This window comes from Aspergillus tanneri, assembly GCF_003426965.1.
Source record: "Aspergillus tanneri strain NIH1004 chromosome Unknown AapTan_6_pilon_pilon_pilon, whole genome shotgun sequence".
Lineage (NCBI taxonomy): Eukaryota > Fungi > Ascomycota > Eurotiomycetes > Eurotiales > Aspergillaceae > Aspergillus > Aspergillus tanneri.
This window is the reverse complement of record NW_022984633.1, coordinates 3,109,092-3,121,666: the sequence shown is the minus strand read 5'-3', so window position 1 is coordinate 3,121,666 and position 12,575 is coordinate 3,109,092. Positions and strand designations below refer to the sequence as shown.

Genomic DNA, 12,575 nt, shown 5'->3' with positions numbered 1-12,575 from the left:
GTTTAACTAAAGATTGTCCTTGATTTACTTGTGTAGTAGTTTGACGTTCTTGGACCTTATTCTGTTGTTGTATGAATATACTCCTGGGCCTCCTACATAGAAAGTCCCTCTGTAGTAGCTATCTGTTGTCTTGGTTGCTTTTTTTTTTTTAACATGTTATTTTAATTTCCGCCTGTAAAATCTGGACTATTTTGGTAAAAAACAGTAGTCTTAGAGCCATTTTATATTCTCTAATAATTTTGTCTAATCGCACTTCCAAAGAAGATGGAGGGCTTTGTGTACGCGCCCTAAGTAGCCTTTTAATTATAAATGCTTGCTTTCCTAGCTATTAAAACTTGTAAGTGATATTGTCCAGTCGTACGGCCAGCCGTAGCAGAGATAAAAGCTTTTAAAGCGAGGGCAGTCCAGTTTTATTAGTAGCCTATTTATTTTAACCAACTTCAATTTTCCAGTTATCTGGTAAGGTCTTATACTAGCCGTCTATGTGGACTTTTTCTTTAAAGATAATACGATCTGGCTGCACTAGAAATGGCTATTTATACATATTAGCTCTATTAGCAAGTAGATACTGGGCCCATTGTAAAGCCAGTTTTATTAAAATTATAGATATCTTGTGCAATTTCATGTTGTATTGTAGTGATTTGTACGCGATCAAGCCACTCCCTAATAAGCTTAGGATCCTCACATTTAGCGCGCTGATGATTGTATCATTGAGAATGTTTTAATTTAAGCTTATCACATTGTTTAACAAAGTTGTATACCCATTTATCACTAACAGTCTGAAAGGATGTGATATCATGCCTAGCTATTAAAAAAAAAAAAAAAAAATCCACTATTTCATATATGTGAGATTGGCCGGGGAGCAGTTCCATGTTAATCTAATAATAATATCCATTGTACAAGTGATTACTCTTTATTTGGAGTCATTTTATAACTATTTGCGCATACTTTTGCCAAGTATAGACGTCCATTTATTCGGTGTTGAAGAGTTGTACGGGGGACATAATAAATATGTGCAACTTGACGAATATTGCTGGTTTCTTCTTTTCCCAAAAGCAGATATTGCTAATAAGATCCCCTTCCTCTTGCTCAGCTGAATTTTTCAAATTTATATGCGCTTTTGGAGGCATGGTGGGTGGTTGAATTGCTTCAAATAAGATGGCGCGTAGAAACAGGTAAGGCGGCTCGTTCGCTTTCCGGTTACGTTAGTTAATAAGTGATCCATAGATCTCATGGTGAGCAGTGAAGAGTACCATAGACAGACGTTCCTAATATTTATTTTTCTATATTGATTGTATTTTTAGGGTTTTTTTTTTTTTTTTTTGCGGGCCTCTCTTTAGGTGTGCTAGATACTTCGTGGACTAGTAATAGGACATTGAAAATATAATTGCAATGAGATACCACGTAAAGGTCATAAGCGACCCGCAGGCGGAGTAGCGCTTGTAGTTGCTTAGGCGTACTTGGATAGTATGCTTTCATCTTTCCATACTCCGTACGGTATAATTGATATATCTAAGAAATTGCCATGCCAAGTAGAAGGAGCCAACTGGTTCGCTATTGTATTGCCCCGGATATCATAACAGACTTCGTTGCTAATCGTCTGGGAATCAGATAAACATGATAACACTTACATTCGTAGCGGACGTGTAAGCATGCAGCATTTGCCCAAATACCCAGCGGCCACAGAGAGACGTGTAAGGAAAATTAGAAGTAAGGAAAAAAAAATTGGATTTAGATTGTTGTATTTAGGTTAATGTTCACTGGGCATCAATGATAGAAGTCCAATTGAATGGGGTCCCAAGGCAACGAGGCTAGGACAAACCACTCATGTCTGAATGCATCCATAAGTTGAGTTTATTCAAGCCAGAGCATTGGAGAGCGCTTTTTCATTCCTAGGGATGAACATGACCTTGTATCTCCTCGGAATTGCTACCAGACTAGTAGGATCTGAATTTCCATTAACAGGATGCCAGTCTATATCGTCGTACGGCTGAATGTGGAAGCTGCTGAGTGTTCGCATGAACACCAAATACAGCTCGCGGTTTGCTAAGAGTGAGCCTGCGCACATACGATAACCCATTCCATAAGTAAACATTGGCGCATCAGGTTGTTCCATCCATCTCTCTGGTCTGAACTCATCGGGATCACTCCAGACTTCAGGATCTACCAGGAATTAGGAATAAACAAACTTGGTTTGTGTGGGGTGAAGACGCAATCCAAGAAGCGGCTTACCCATATTACAGGCCCATGAATTTAAGAAAAACACGGTTCCTTTAGGGATTACAGTGCCGTTGTAAGTGATATCTCGAATTGAGGTACGGGGAAGTGCTAAACGTAGAACTGTATAGTATCTGCCCACTTCATTAACTTCGTTTTTCTCTTAAATGGGACATACACGAGAAGAGAGTAAAGAGAAACACACCTAAGGCATTCTCTCACCATTGCCGCAACATACACACATTTCTGGTCATCGGCGGCGTCGCACATTGGCTGGTCATGGCCATACATCTCTTGGATGGCTTTTGCGGCCTTGTCTTGAATATCTGGCCGTTTGGCGAGAAGGCCGATACTCCAAGCCACGAGTGTAGTGACTGTATCAAGCCCTCCCGACAACATAGTCAAACTGATAGAGGTGAGCTCTTCTGAATTTAGCTTAGCATCCTTATCAAGGATCACGTTTGCTTGGATACAGGGTTCATGTACCCCTTTCCTCATCCGGTCGTCTAAATTACGGTTGAGAGAATTGAGATATCTATCACGGCGATCTCGCATCTCCTTTGCCTTTTGGGAGTTATTGTTGAATGGATTAAGACGCAAGAGAGGGACATAGTCCTGCAGGTTGCCTGTGGTACTCCGGAATTTGCTAATTTCTTCCTCGACGTGGGTTATCTCATCGAACAGGTCTTCCTCTTGAGATGATACGCGTACTCCCCAATTAAGAGTTAAAGCCAGGCTCAGACTCAAGCGTTGGATCATTGCCATTGGATCAACTGGTGTTTTGCCGGCATTTCCATACCTGAAAAGCTCTGACACAAACGCTTTGGATTCCACGTTCAAGTGTGAGACATAGGATTCCACGGACGGCCGATTCAGAGCCGATGCAGCTCCTTTTCTGCGTCTCTTCAGTGATTCGCTGTATGGTGAAGTTCCGATTGTAGTACCAGCCGTATTGGATACAATCTGGAATCTATGTTAGGTCTTAGTCTCTTACGATCTGTAGGATCGAGAAGAAGGAAAGGGAGCAAGGGAGTGGTTACTTTGTGGAAAGTGTAAAACTCAGGCCTCGAGCTCAGAGCTTGCGCATTTTGTCCAAAGAGCACCTTGGCTGCTGCTGCTGAGTTGACCACGATAACTGGAATATTACCCAGTTGAATTTGATAGACGGATCCGTATGTCTTTGACCATATCCGGTATTGTTCAGCAGCATTTTTGCGGATCTGAGCAAGGTTTCCAATCACTGGTAGACCATGGGGCCCTCTAATTCCCGGAACACGTGCGGAGTAACGTATGAATTCATTGATAGCGACATAAAGGACAGGTACAACCAAGGTGACAGTGGCCAATAGCTGTAAATGTGATTGGGGGATGCTCTCGCGTAGTATTAATAGTGCTGCTGATATAGCCATGATGAATTTCCCTTCTTTCTTCCTTTCCGTTCGATATCGTTGCACTGTTAAGTGCTGTCAGCCCTAGGAGAATAAAGAAAAGTGCAAGGTCGGGCAGGATTAATATAGGACAGCCATGCATCTCTTGACTGCGTTAGACTGGCAGAACTCTGACGTCTCTTCTCCTACAGGAAGGAACTTTTCCGCTCCGCTCTTATTCTCTAGGCCGAGTCAGCCGCGTTTTGAGCTCTAACCCCACACCCCCTTGTGGGGAGAAAAGCTGGGGTAACTGATGAATCCATTATCAACACGCTCAAGCAACCGAAGAATTTCCGCACCCGGAAATATTCCGCCCTTCATGCAGCACACATTAAATGATGTCATCAGTATTAGACTCCAAGAAGTACCACTGCCACTATCCAGCATGGATCGAACTATACTAGGCGACAACAGGATTTTTGGTTCATATTTATCAGATGGTCTGGTGAATCACACCTTAGAATTAAGTCGTGGAAACTAATACTTTCTGTTCAAGGCATTTAATCGCTCAGGACTACCGTATCTATATGTTTGCCTGGGTATGGTATAGATGGTAATCAATTAGATGGCAACATAATTGGGGGACCGTGTGATACACAGGGACTAGTATGGGAATTTTTTGATATCACATAATAGTTCCACTAAAGAAACTCTGGTTAGCTTGTCTGAAGTCGCCGCCTTGACAAATCCTCTGTGTAAACTGATGTTATTTAGTATCGAAGGTGAGGTGCATTTTATATCACTTGCCAACTGGAGCCGTAGTATAGCCCAATTCCCGTAGTATTAAAGGGCCTTGTTGTAGTACCTACAAATGTTGCAAGTGGGCAGTACTCCGTACTTCTAGCCAAGTACCTATAACAATAAATCACTGATAAGGTATCTGACACAGGGAAAAAAGAAGAGGACTAGATGAGGAAAAAAATCTGCACATAAAAGTTAAATTATAGTACATATAATTTTATTTTATTTTTATTTTTTTTTAAAAAATAAAAGATTAATTAAAGTGTCTTGATACAGAGCTGCTTGCAATCCTGGAAGCGGGAGCCTGGAAGGGGTTTTGGGAGGGGGAGATAATTTTGGAATGCATCATTTGAGTATGGAGTATATAATTAATTACCTGGGTAAGTATATCCTGGCTGTACCACTTTAAGGGCCTGGAACTGCTTCACAGACCTAAAGGAGTGGGCCAACAAACCCAGAACTTGAAAAGGAAGGGCTAAAATAGAGAGAGACAGAAAAATTTCCCCACTTATTGTAAGTAGGGCACAGTGCAAAGCTGTTAACTAACCCATTATATTAGCCTAATCAAAAACATATTCAATGCAGGTGTAGCTTAATAATTTATCAGAATATTTGGCTTGAATTCTATCTTAAACAAAGTACCGTATTTCTCAGATTATATGTTCTTTATAAAAATAGCCCATGGCATATCAGCACAGAGTTGGCAGATCAAAAGTAAAAGTTTAGGTTTATTAAAAGTAATTGCGTGATTAGAACCATTTGCTAATTAATTAAGAAATTGTCAGGTGCACAGAAATAAAAACTTGATCGACCAATATATCTATTTCTGGTTAGTATCAGAGTAATTATGGAGCACTCTCCTAACAAGATGTAAACTATTTATATACCTTGGAACTCCCCTACGCCTTTTCTTGGTAACGGCAACAAATCTTTGCCGGTCACATGCAGGTGCTGTGGTTCGGGATGCTGCCTGTATCACGGGATCAATGGAGGGCCCCACCAGTACCCGGTGGTGCCGAGCTTACAATTGGTGGGACAGAAGAATCGTCATCGGACCCGCCCCCATTTCCTGCTGGAAGAGTTCCTTAACCAACGATCCGTCCATGACGCAGCTCCAGGTGGAAGGTTACCCGGCGATTCAACTTTGGACAGGTAGTCCGGCATTCCAATCAAATAAGTTTTGCACATCTCACCGTTTCCTTTCTTCCCTTGCCCATTTGTCTCCTTCCACTCTTCCTGTCTGAAGCCATTGACTCTCACTCGAACCTCCTCTTCCTCATTTCCGCCTACTGGACCAGTTCCAATTGTATTCAATCCCTTAACATACCCCTAAATTTTTCATCTTCCCTTGGCCCTCTCCATACTCTTCTTATCTTGTCTCTTTGGCGTCAATTGGCACATTCTCTCTTTTTCTGAAAGGTATGATATTAAACCATTTCGATTTCTTACTTACCCTCATTACCTGCCACCCTTGTCCATGTATGCTCTTATTCCCTTCTGGTCTCACCTCCTCTTGGCCATTTGCTTGAACTCTCTGATCATGGACAGGCATTAAAGTCTTGGAACATAGTTTTCTATAACAAATTGCTTCAAGAACAAAAAAGTATTATTATCTAGAGCACCGCAACCACCCCACGTTTGTCCTTAGGCATTTTTGCTCTGTCTCATTGACCTGAATTTCGTTCGAGTATAATGGCTGCCCGTCATTCTCGCAGAATTTTGCGACCTCTCCTTTACACCTCTGCTGCTGCCGCTGCGGGAGCAAGTGTTCTCTATGTCTCCTATCGTCCACGAAATATTCCGGGTTCCGAAGCTCCCGCCGTTCCACCTCCAGGCTATCACGAGGGCAAGCTTGTACCCCCTAGTTTCCCTACAATTAAGTCACGTCTAGAGCAGATCCAAGACCTCAAGCGCAGTTCGTCCGGGGATAGCTCTGAATATGATCTCCTTGTTATTGGTGGCGGTGCCACGGGTTCTGGAATTGCCCTTGATGCGGCGACACGTGGGCTGAAAGTGGCCATTGTTGAGGGAGACGATTTCAGTGCTGGAACGAGCAGCAAGAGTACAAAGTTGGTACATGGCGGGGTCCGTTACCTAGAAAAGGCTGTATGGGAGCTCGATTATAGCCAGTCAGTTTCTCAAACCATTCCCATACTGGTGATATGCTACTGATTCGTGAATGCTGATGACTTGGGGATTTCCAGGTATAAACTCGTGAAGGAAGCATTGAGGGAACGCAAGTATTTTCTAAACACAGCTCCTCACTTGTCTAGCTGGCTCCCTATTATGGTTCCTGTGCAAAAGTGGTGGCAAGCGCCCTATTTTTGGGCCGGAACGAAGTTCTATGACTACTTGGCAGGATCTGAGGGAATTGAAAGCTCTTATTTTCTTCCAAAGAGTAAGGCGATTGACGCATTCCCGATGCTAAGAAAGGATAATCTTTTCGGCGCCATGGTTTACTACGGTACGTGACCACCCAGAACCAAGCCCTTTTAAATCTCCCTCAAGTTCTCATATACGTTAGATGGTGCTCACAATGATTCTCGAATGAACGTTTCACTTGCAATGACAGCAGCGTTGTATGGTGGTACTGTTGTCAACCATATGCGGGTGACTGGCTTAACTAAGGATGCATCCGGTAAATTGAATGGCGCTCAATTAAAAGATGTGATCTCTGAAAAGAATGGGCAAGAGGCCGATGAATTCACTATACGGGCGAAGGGGATTATCAATGCAACCGGTCCCTTCACAGATTCAATCAGAAAAATGGACGACCAGGAAGTGAAGGAAATTGTAGCGCCAAGCTCTGGCGTCCATGTCATCCTTCCAGGCTATTACAGTCCTTCAGACATGGGTCTTATTGATCCCTCTACATCTGATGGACGCGTCATCTTTTTCCTTCCTTGGCAAGGCAATACAATCGCGGGCACCACAGACAACCCAACGATGATTACGACTCAGCCCGAACCATCCGAACAAGATATCAACTGGATTCTTTCAGAGGTTCGCGGCTATCTGGCTCCAGATATCAACGTTGAGCGAAGTGATGTGCTGGCTGCTTGGTCTGGTATTCGGCCTTTAGTCCGTGATCCGAAAGTGAAGAGCTCCGAGGCTCTAGTGCGCAACCACCTCATTTCTGTTTCCCCCTCCGGGTTATTAACGTGCGCTGGTGGAAAGTGGACAACCTATCGCCAAATGGCGGAAGAAGCTGTAGATGAAGCTGTTAAAGTGTTTGATCTGAAGCCTCGTCCGGTGTCGCAGGCTCCGGACATCAGTGGTGCTGGTGGAAGCGGTTTGGTTGCCGATGGTGCTGTTCTTGATGGTTCCTGCCAAACCCATCAGGTCAGATTGATTGGAGCTCATGGATACTCCAATACACTTTTCATCAACCTCATCCAGCACTTTGGGCTCGAGACAGACGTGGCCCGACATCTCACGCAATCATATGGTGACCGGGCTTGGCAGGTTGCAGCTTTGTCTTCCCCCACTAATGCTCGTTTTCCTGTTCGAGGAAAACGGATCTCGACCTTATACCCCTTCGTCGACGGTGAAGTTCGCTATGCTGTTCGCCACGAATATGCACAGACTGCAGTCGATGTTATTGCTCGTAGGACGCGCCTGGCGTTCCTCAATGCCGAAGCAGCACTTGAAGCTCTTCCTAATATCATTGACTTGATGGGTGAGGAGCTAAAATGGGACAGTAACCGAAAGGATCTTGAATGGAAAGAGGGCGTCCGGTTTCTCTCCTCCATGGGTCTTCCCAAGAATTTTCTTGCATTATCCAGAGCGGAGGTCGAATCTGGAAGGGTGAAAGAGGTGGACATCGCAGAACACAAAACGTTTTCTAGGACAAGTGAGTAATAATAGTTCCAGAAATTTTGGTGTTGGGATAGTGTTGATTGACAGGCCCAGACCCCCCTGCCGATGTGCTTGATAGTGATATTCACCCTGAGGCGCCTAGCAAGCTAACTGCCTTGGATTCTAGCCAATAAATAGGATGGCCATGCCATATATAACAGGCCATGTATACATACTTAGAATTTCTGTACAGTTATTGAGACCCAAAACATGAATATTGATTTTTAAGAATGATTTCCATTTGTCTTCTAGAAACGAGCGGTAGGGAGGGTCGTTCAAATTTCAAACCTGTGCCTGCGAAAGAACTCAAAGCATCAACCTAGTTTATACATACACTTCTTCCCGTTGCTACACAACCACTTATTTTTAGGGAGTGTAGCCTCGGTATACTGCTTGGTAGGAGTATCGCCATGTAACGCGGAGCCCAATTTCTCCTTCCTGTCCATGTAGCACGAATTATCCTAAGCTTTTAGATGAATCATCTTATCGTAGGGGCTCTATATACCTGCAGTCCTATGCGACTATGACATTCCTAGGAAAATTCTAAGAGACCTCTACACCAATATTATAAAAGTAGACAAGCTATATATAGCCTTGCAGCAAGCTATATCGTACAAAAATAACTGAAACCTAAGAGAAAGGGGCATTCGCTATCTTTAGACTATACATATGGCTCTACCTATGCTTCTGGTTGTACATACTATCTAAGTATAGGCACCTTTTGATTACAAAATGCGGGTAAACGGTAGGAAACGCCACCTGCCAGTAGTAGGCGTTAAGAAACTCAATTAATTTACTAGATTATCCTTATGCTTTTATGTTCTATCCAATGGCAACAGTACCTATCGCCAGAACAGCCTAGAAAGCCATGAGATACATGGCACCTGCACGTAGCCGCACCTCGCCCTCCCCTCCAAATACGATAATGGTATCTAAGTTGATTTAGTCAGAATCCCACCAGCAGGTCAGCGAGGGCATCCGCGGAAGTGTGCCGTGTGGAAGACGTTGGCAAGATTTCCCTTGTAGTAGGTAGCGTCGTCCATCCACCATGCCTCCTTGAATGGTGCTATCCAGTACAGGTAACCAGAGAGTCGAATAGCAGGATCTAGACCCATGGATCGTGGTGACATAATGGCGAGTAATAGTGATAGAACAGAATGTGTTGGTAGTTGGCTCACCATATTTAATTCCCTAGTCCCTGTAAATACAGAGTTCAAAATCTATATGATACCTATAGGTCATGTGTATCCTTGACCGAAAATATCAGATCCATCCCGTAGCCATCATATTTCATATAGGAGGGGTTTGGACTGACTAGGGACTTGGTAGATGTTTATCCATATCATAATGGATGTTGATCGGGACGAACCCATTTTAAGTTGTTTCTACGGCACCAAACAAATCCACAGACTTGATTTTGATGAGAGATAATGTGTCTCATAATATTAAGAGGCCACATGCAATAGATCCTCTTGCGTTTACTGGATTCTCGACAACGTTGAACAGTGGATAGGTTAGGATGACGCATTGGACAACAGGCAGTCCAAAAATCAGATTCACAGTACAAGAGAAAATGCAGACGCCAGGTTTAGTCTATTATGATGAAGGAAATTAGCATAGGAAAAGGAGGAAACAAATATAAAGAAATTGCAAATGATTTCAGAAAAAACAAAACCAGAGCACATTCTCCTAATGATGATCTATTAAGGACATAAGAAGAAAGGAAGATATGAAAAGATAATCACACAGACAATGCCCCGAGAAAAATAGATGCAAACTATGTAGTCCAGCTATACATAGTAAAGCGAGATAATAAGGAGGGCAAAAAAAAAAAAAAAATCAACATCAAAATCTGATACCATGCAGCCATGACTGTTTTTGATCTTGCCCCACGGAAATAATCTGCCTGGTTACCGGACACGTACCAATTCAGCCTTGAGAATTGACCTGTTTGGCTAAACTCTCAGGACAGCTGATAAGTAATGAATTCAGGCACCGTTAAAGACAAATAGTCCTGTGGAGTGTGTCTCTCTTGTCTCTCCCCCCTTCTCTCGATTCTGATCTCCATGTCAGAAATAATTCTTCCGGCTTGCCAAGACCATGAATGCATGAGAATTGCCCGTAAAAATGGGCGGAGAGGAAATGAAATAAAATAATAAAAATAATAGTGGAAGGAAGAAGGCTGCCAGACAAGGTAAAAAAGAAAGAGAGAAAAAAGAAAAGGTTAAAATGGAGAAAATAGGAGAAGTTTTTATTCCGGTATTCCAGATTCCAGGACAGACTGATTGTCACGCGGGGCATGACGAGCATGTATGTATGCGGTGGACGACGGAAGACGCAATGTTGCGGCCAAGTTTCTTGACTATGACTTGCTTCCGTCGGCACTCGAGCCGGGTCGATAATTGTTCCAAAACCGCTGCACCGCACTCTGAGCGACAGTCGAACCAGTGTATCGATACAGAAAATAATTAAACAATGCAAATTCGTCACGGTTCAGTACGTAGGTGTCAGGCTGACTTTCTATCCGGCGCCATAGGTCTGTGATGGCGGCCTCGAGGATTGCACTTGTTCGACTATCAGGGCCATCTTCGGAGTTCCGGGCGTGTTCTAGCGCTTGTCGAACGCAAGCTTGGTTTGCCAATGATGTCGAATTGGCCATGTGGGCTAGGGATGATTTGTTCCCTGAGGTGGTGAGGTAATGCTGACTGTCGTAGGCTTCAAATTGGAGGAACTTCGCGAAAGAGAACCGTAGGAATTGAAGAGGATGGTCTACGGAGAAATAGCCCAATTTCTGATCGCAGGGGGTGGGAGGAAGGAAATATTCCATCAAAATCCCTGGTGAAATTTGCTCTTTGACAAAGGCCCCCCCCCCGAACCTTTTTCAAATTAACGCAACCTGGGTGGAGCAGGGGGTGGGCTATCGTGGATCGAGTCTGCTACGAAGGACAAATGTGTACAGCTACTTTTACAATCAGGAAACATGGGGGGTAAGGAATGTGCGTGTGTGGGAGTAATTGTGTGTGTGGGAAGATGTGGAGGGGGTGGGTTAAATCTGGTTTTGAACTGATTTTAATTCTTCTGCTCTACTTTCTGACTGCCTCTTCTTTCTTTCCCCCTCCATCCCCCTTCCCTGGGCTAGCTTTTTGACCGAATTCTCTAGTATCTACTTTTTGCTTGCTGTCATTAACTATTTGTAGTATTTTGGGTTGGTTTGGCCCCAGTAATTTGTGGACAGGCCATTGCGTGGTATTATTTGTGGACTGCGCTATACTGTTTTCATTTATTTGTTGTTCTTTTGACCGATAGATGCAAAGAAAAGTGGTTCCCCGTTAGGATCATACATACCTACCTACCATACGCTCTGAGGCAGGGCAAATGGGAAACGCCCTCCCCTTCCCTAAGAAGAGTATACGTAGCATTCTTCCAATCCTTCCATGAGGGACCTGTTCCCGTTGGAAATGGCCATGTGGCGGGTGGGGTTTTGTACGGGCTCACCCGCTGTAGCAGCATCTAGCACTTAACCCTTGGCGTAACGGTTTTCATCATGTTAGGAAAGGATCCGATTTTGGCTCCACGGTAGGGTTGGCACTACCTGACACCGAAACAAGCAGCTGCTCCAGATATCCATCCTCATGGAAGGTCGTGGGTACACTGCTGGTCCCATTCCACTCTGCATTTAGGTAATAGGTCTCAGGTGATCTGACGAGGTGCTTTAATAAAACCAGTAACCTTGGAACAAGTTGTGTCCATTGCTGCTGCTAGGTACACCTACATGTTTAAATATATGGGTATTCGCCTCTAACTATACCTACCTTACATACGGAGCATACATGCCAATTAATTACTACTTGACATACATACCGAGGTGCCCGTAGAAGGCATCTCAATCTTAATAGGTAGTACCCAGTGGGCATCTAGATTTCTATTGAAATACGAGGTAAAATTTCACCCGTGCTGTACATATGTACTCTGTAGTTAGCGCATGGGCATGAGCGAAAACAAAAAAGAAAGAAAGAAAGAAAGTAAAAAAAAAATTAGATTGTTAAAAGTTAAAAAGTACTTTAATATTCCCGTCGTTAATGGATTCCAAATAGTTGCAAGTGAACAGCTATAGGGCTATCTCAAGAAGAAGTCTAGCTTCTTAATTTCCTGCTGTTTTAAACTTCAATGGCAAAATCTAGTTATAAGAAATTAATTTGGAACGCCTCTGAAATTACTTATACTGAGGCTGCGTAAGACAGATTTTGACTATTCTCAACCCTCTTCTTAAAAAAGAAGTGTATATTTTATCGTCTTTGTATAATTGTATTACATATTCTTGGGTTTTAAATA

General features: G+C 43.3%; 3 protein-coding genes across 3 annotated transcripts; 1 reads left to right on the top strand and 2 right to left on the bottom strand.

Annotated features, from left to right (window-relative positions):
• Positions 1 to 1,858: 1,858 nt before the first annotated feature.
• Positions 1,859 to 3,626, bottom strand: ATNIH1004_009067 (uncharacterized protein; the record flags this gene model as incomplete). The annotated part of the gene is made up of 4 exons (XM_033573667.1): positions 1,859 to 2,163; positions 2,233 to 2,351; positions 2,456 to 3,180; positions 3,258 to 3,626. The coding sequence occupies 4 exons, from the start codon at positions 3,624 to 3,626 to the stop codon at positions 1,859 to 1,861; spliced, it is 1,518 nt and encodes a 505-aa protein (XP_033424219.1).
• Positions 3,627 to 6,077: 2,451 nt separating this feature from the next.
• Positions 6,078 to 8,377, top strand: GUT2_2 (glycerol-3-phosphate dehydrogenase GUT2; the record flags this gene model as incomplete). Its single annotated transcript, XM_033573666.1, has 4 exons — positions 6,078 to 6,454; positions 6,590 to 6,849; positions 6,910 to 8,238; positions 8,298 to 8,377. 4 exons carry the CDS (start codon positions 6,078 to 6,080, stop codon positions 8,375 to 8,377), a joined length of 2,046 nt encoding a protein of 681 aa, XP_033424218.1.
• Positions 8,378 to 10,605: 2,228 nt separating this feature from the next.
• On the bottom strand, positions 10,606 to 11,070 carry ATNIH1004_009065 (uncharacterized protein; the record flags this gene model as incomplete). The annotated part of the gene is made up of 1 exon (XM_033573665.1): positions 10,606 to 11,070. The coding sequence occupies one exon, from the start codon at positions 11,068 to 11,070 to the stop codon at positions 10,606 to 10,608; it is 465 nt and encodes a 154-aa protein (XP_033424217.1).
• Positions 11,071 to 12,575: the final 1,505 nt, after the last annotated feature.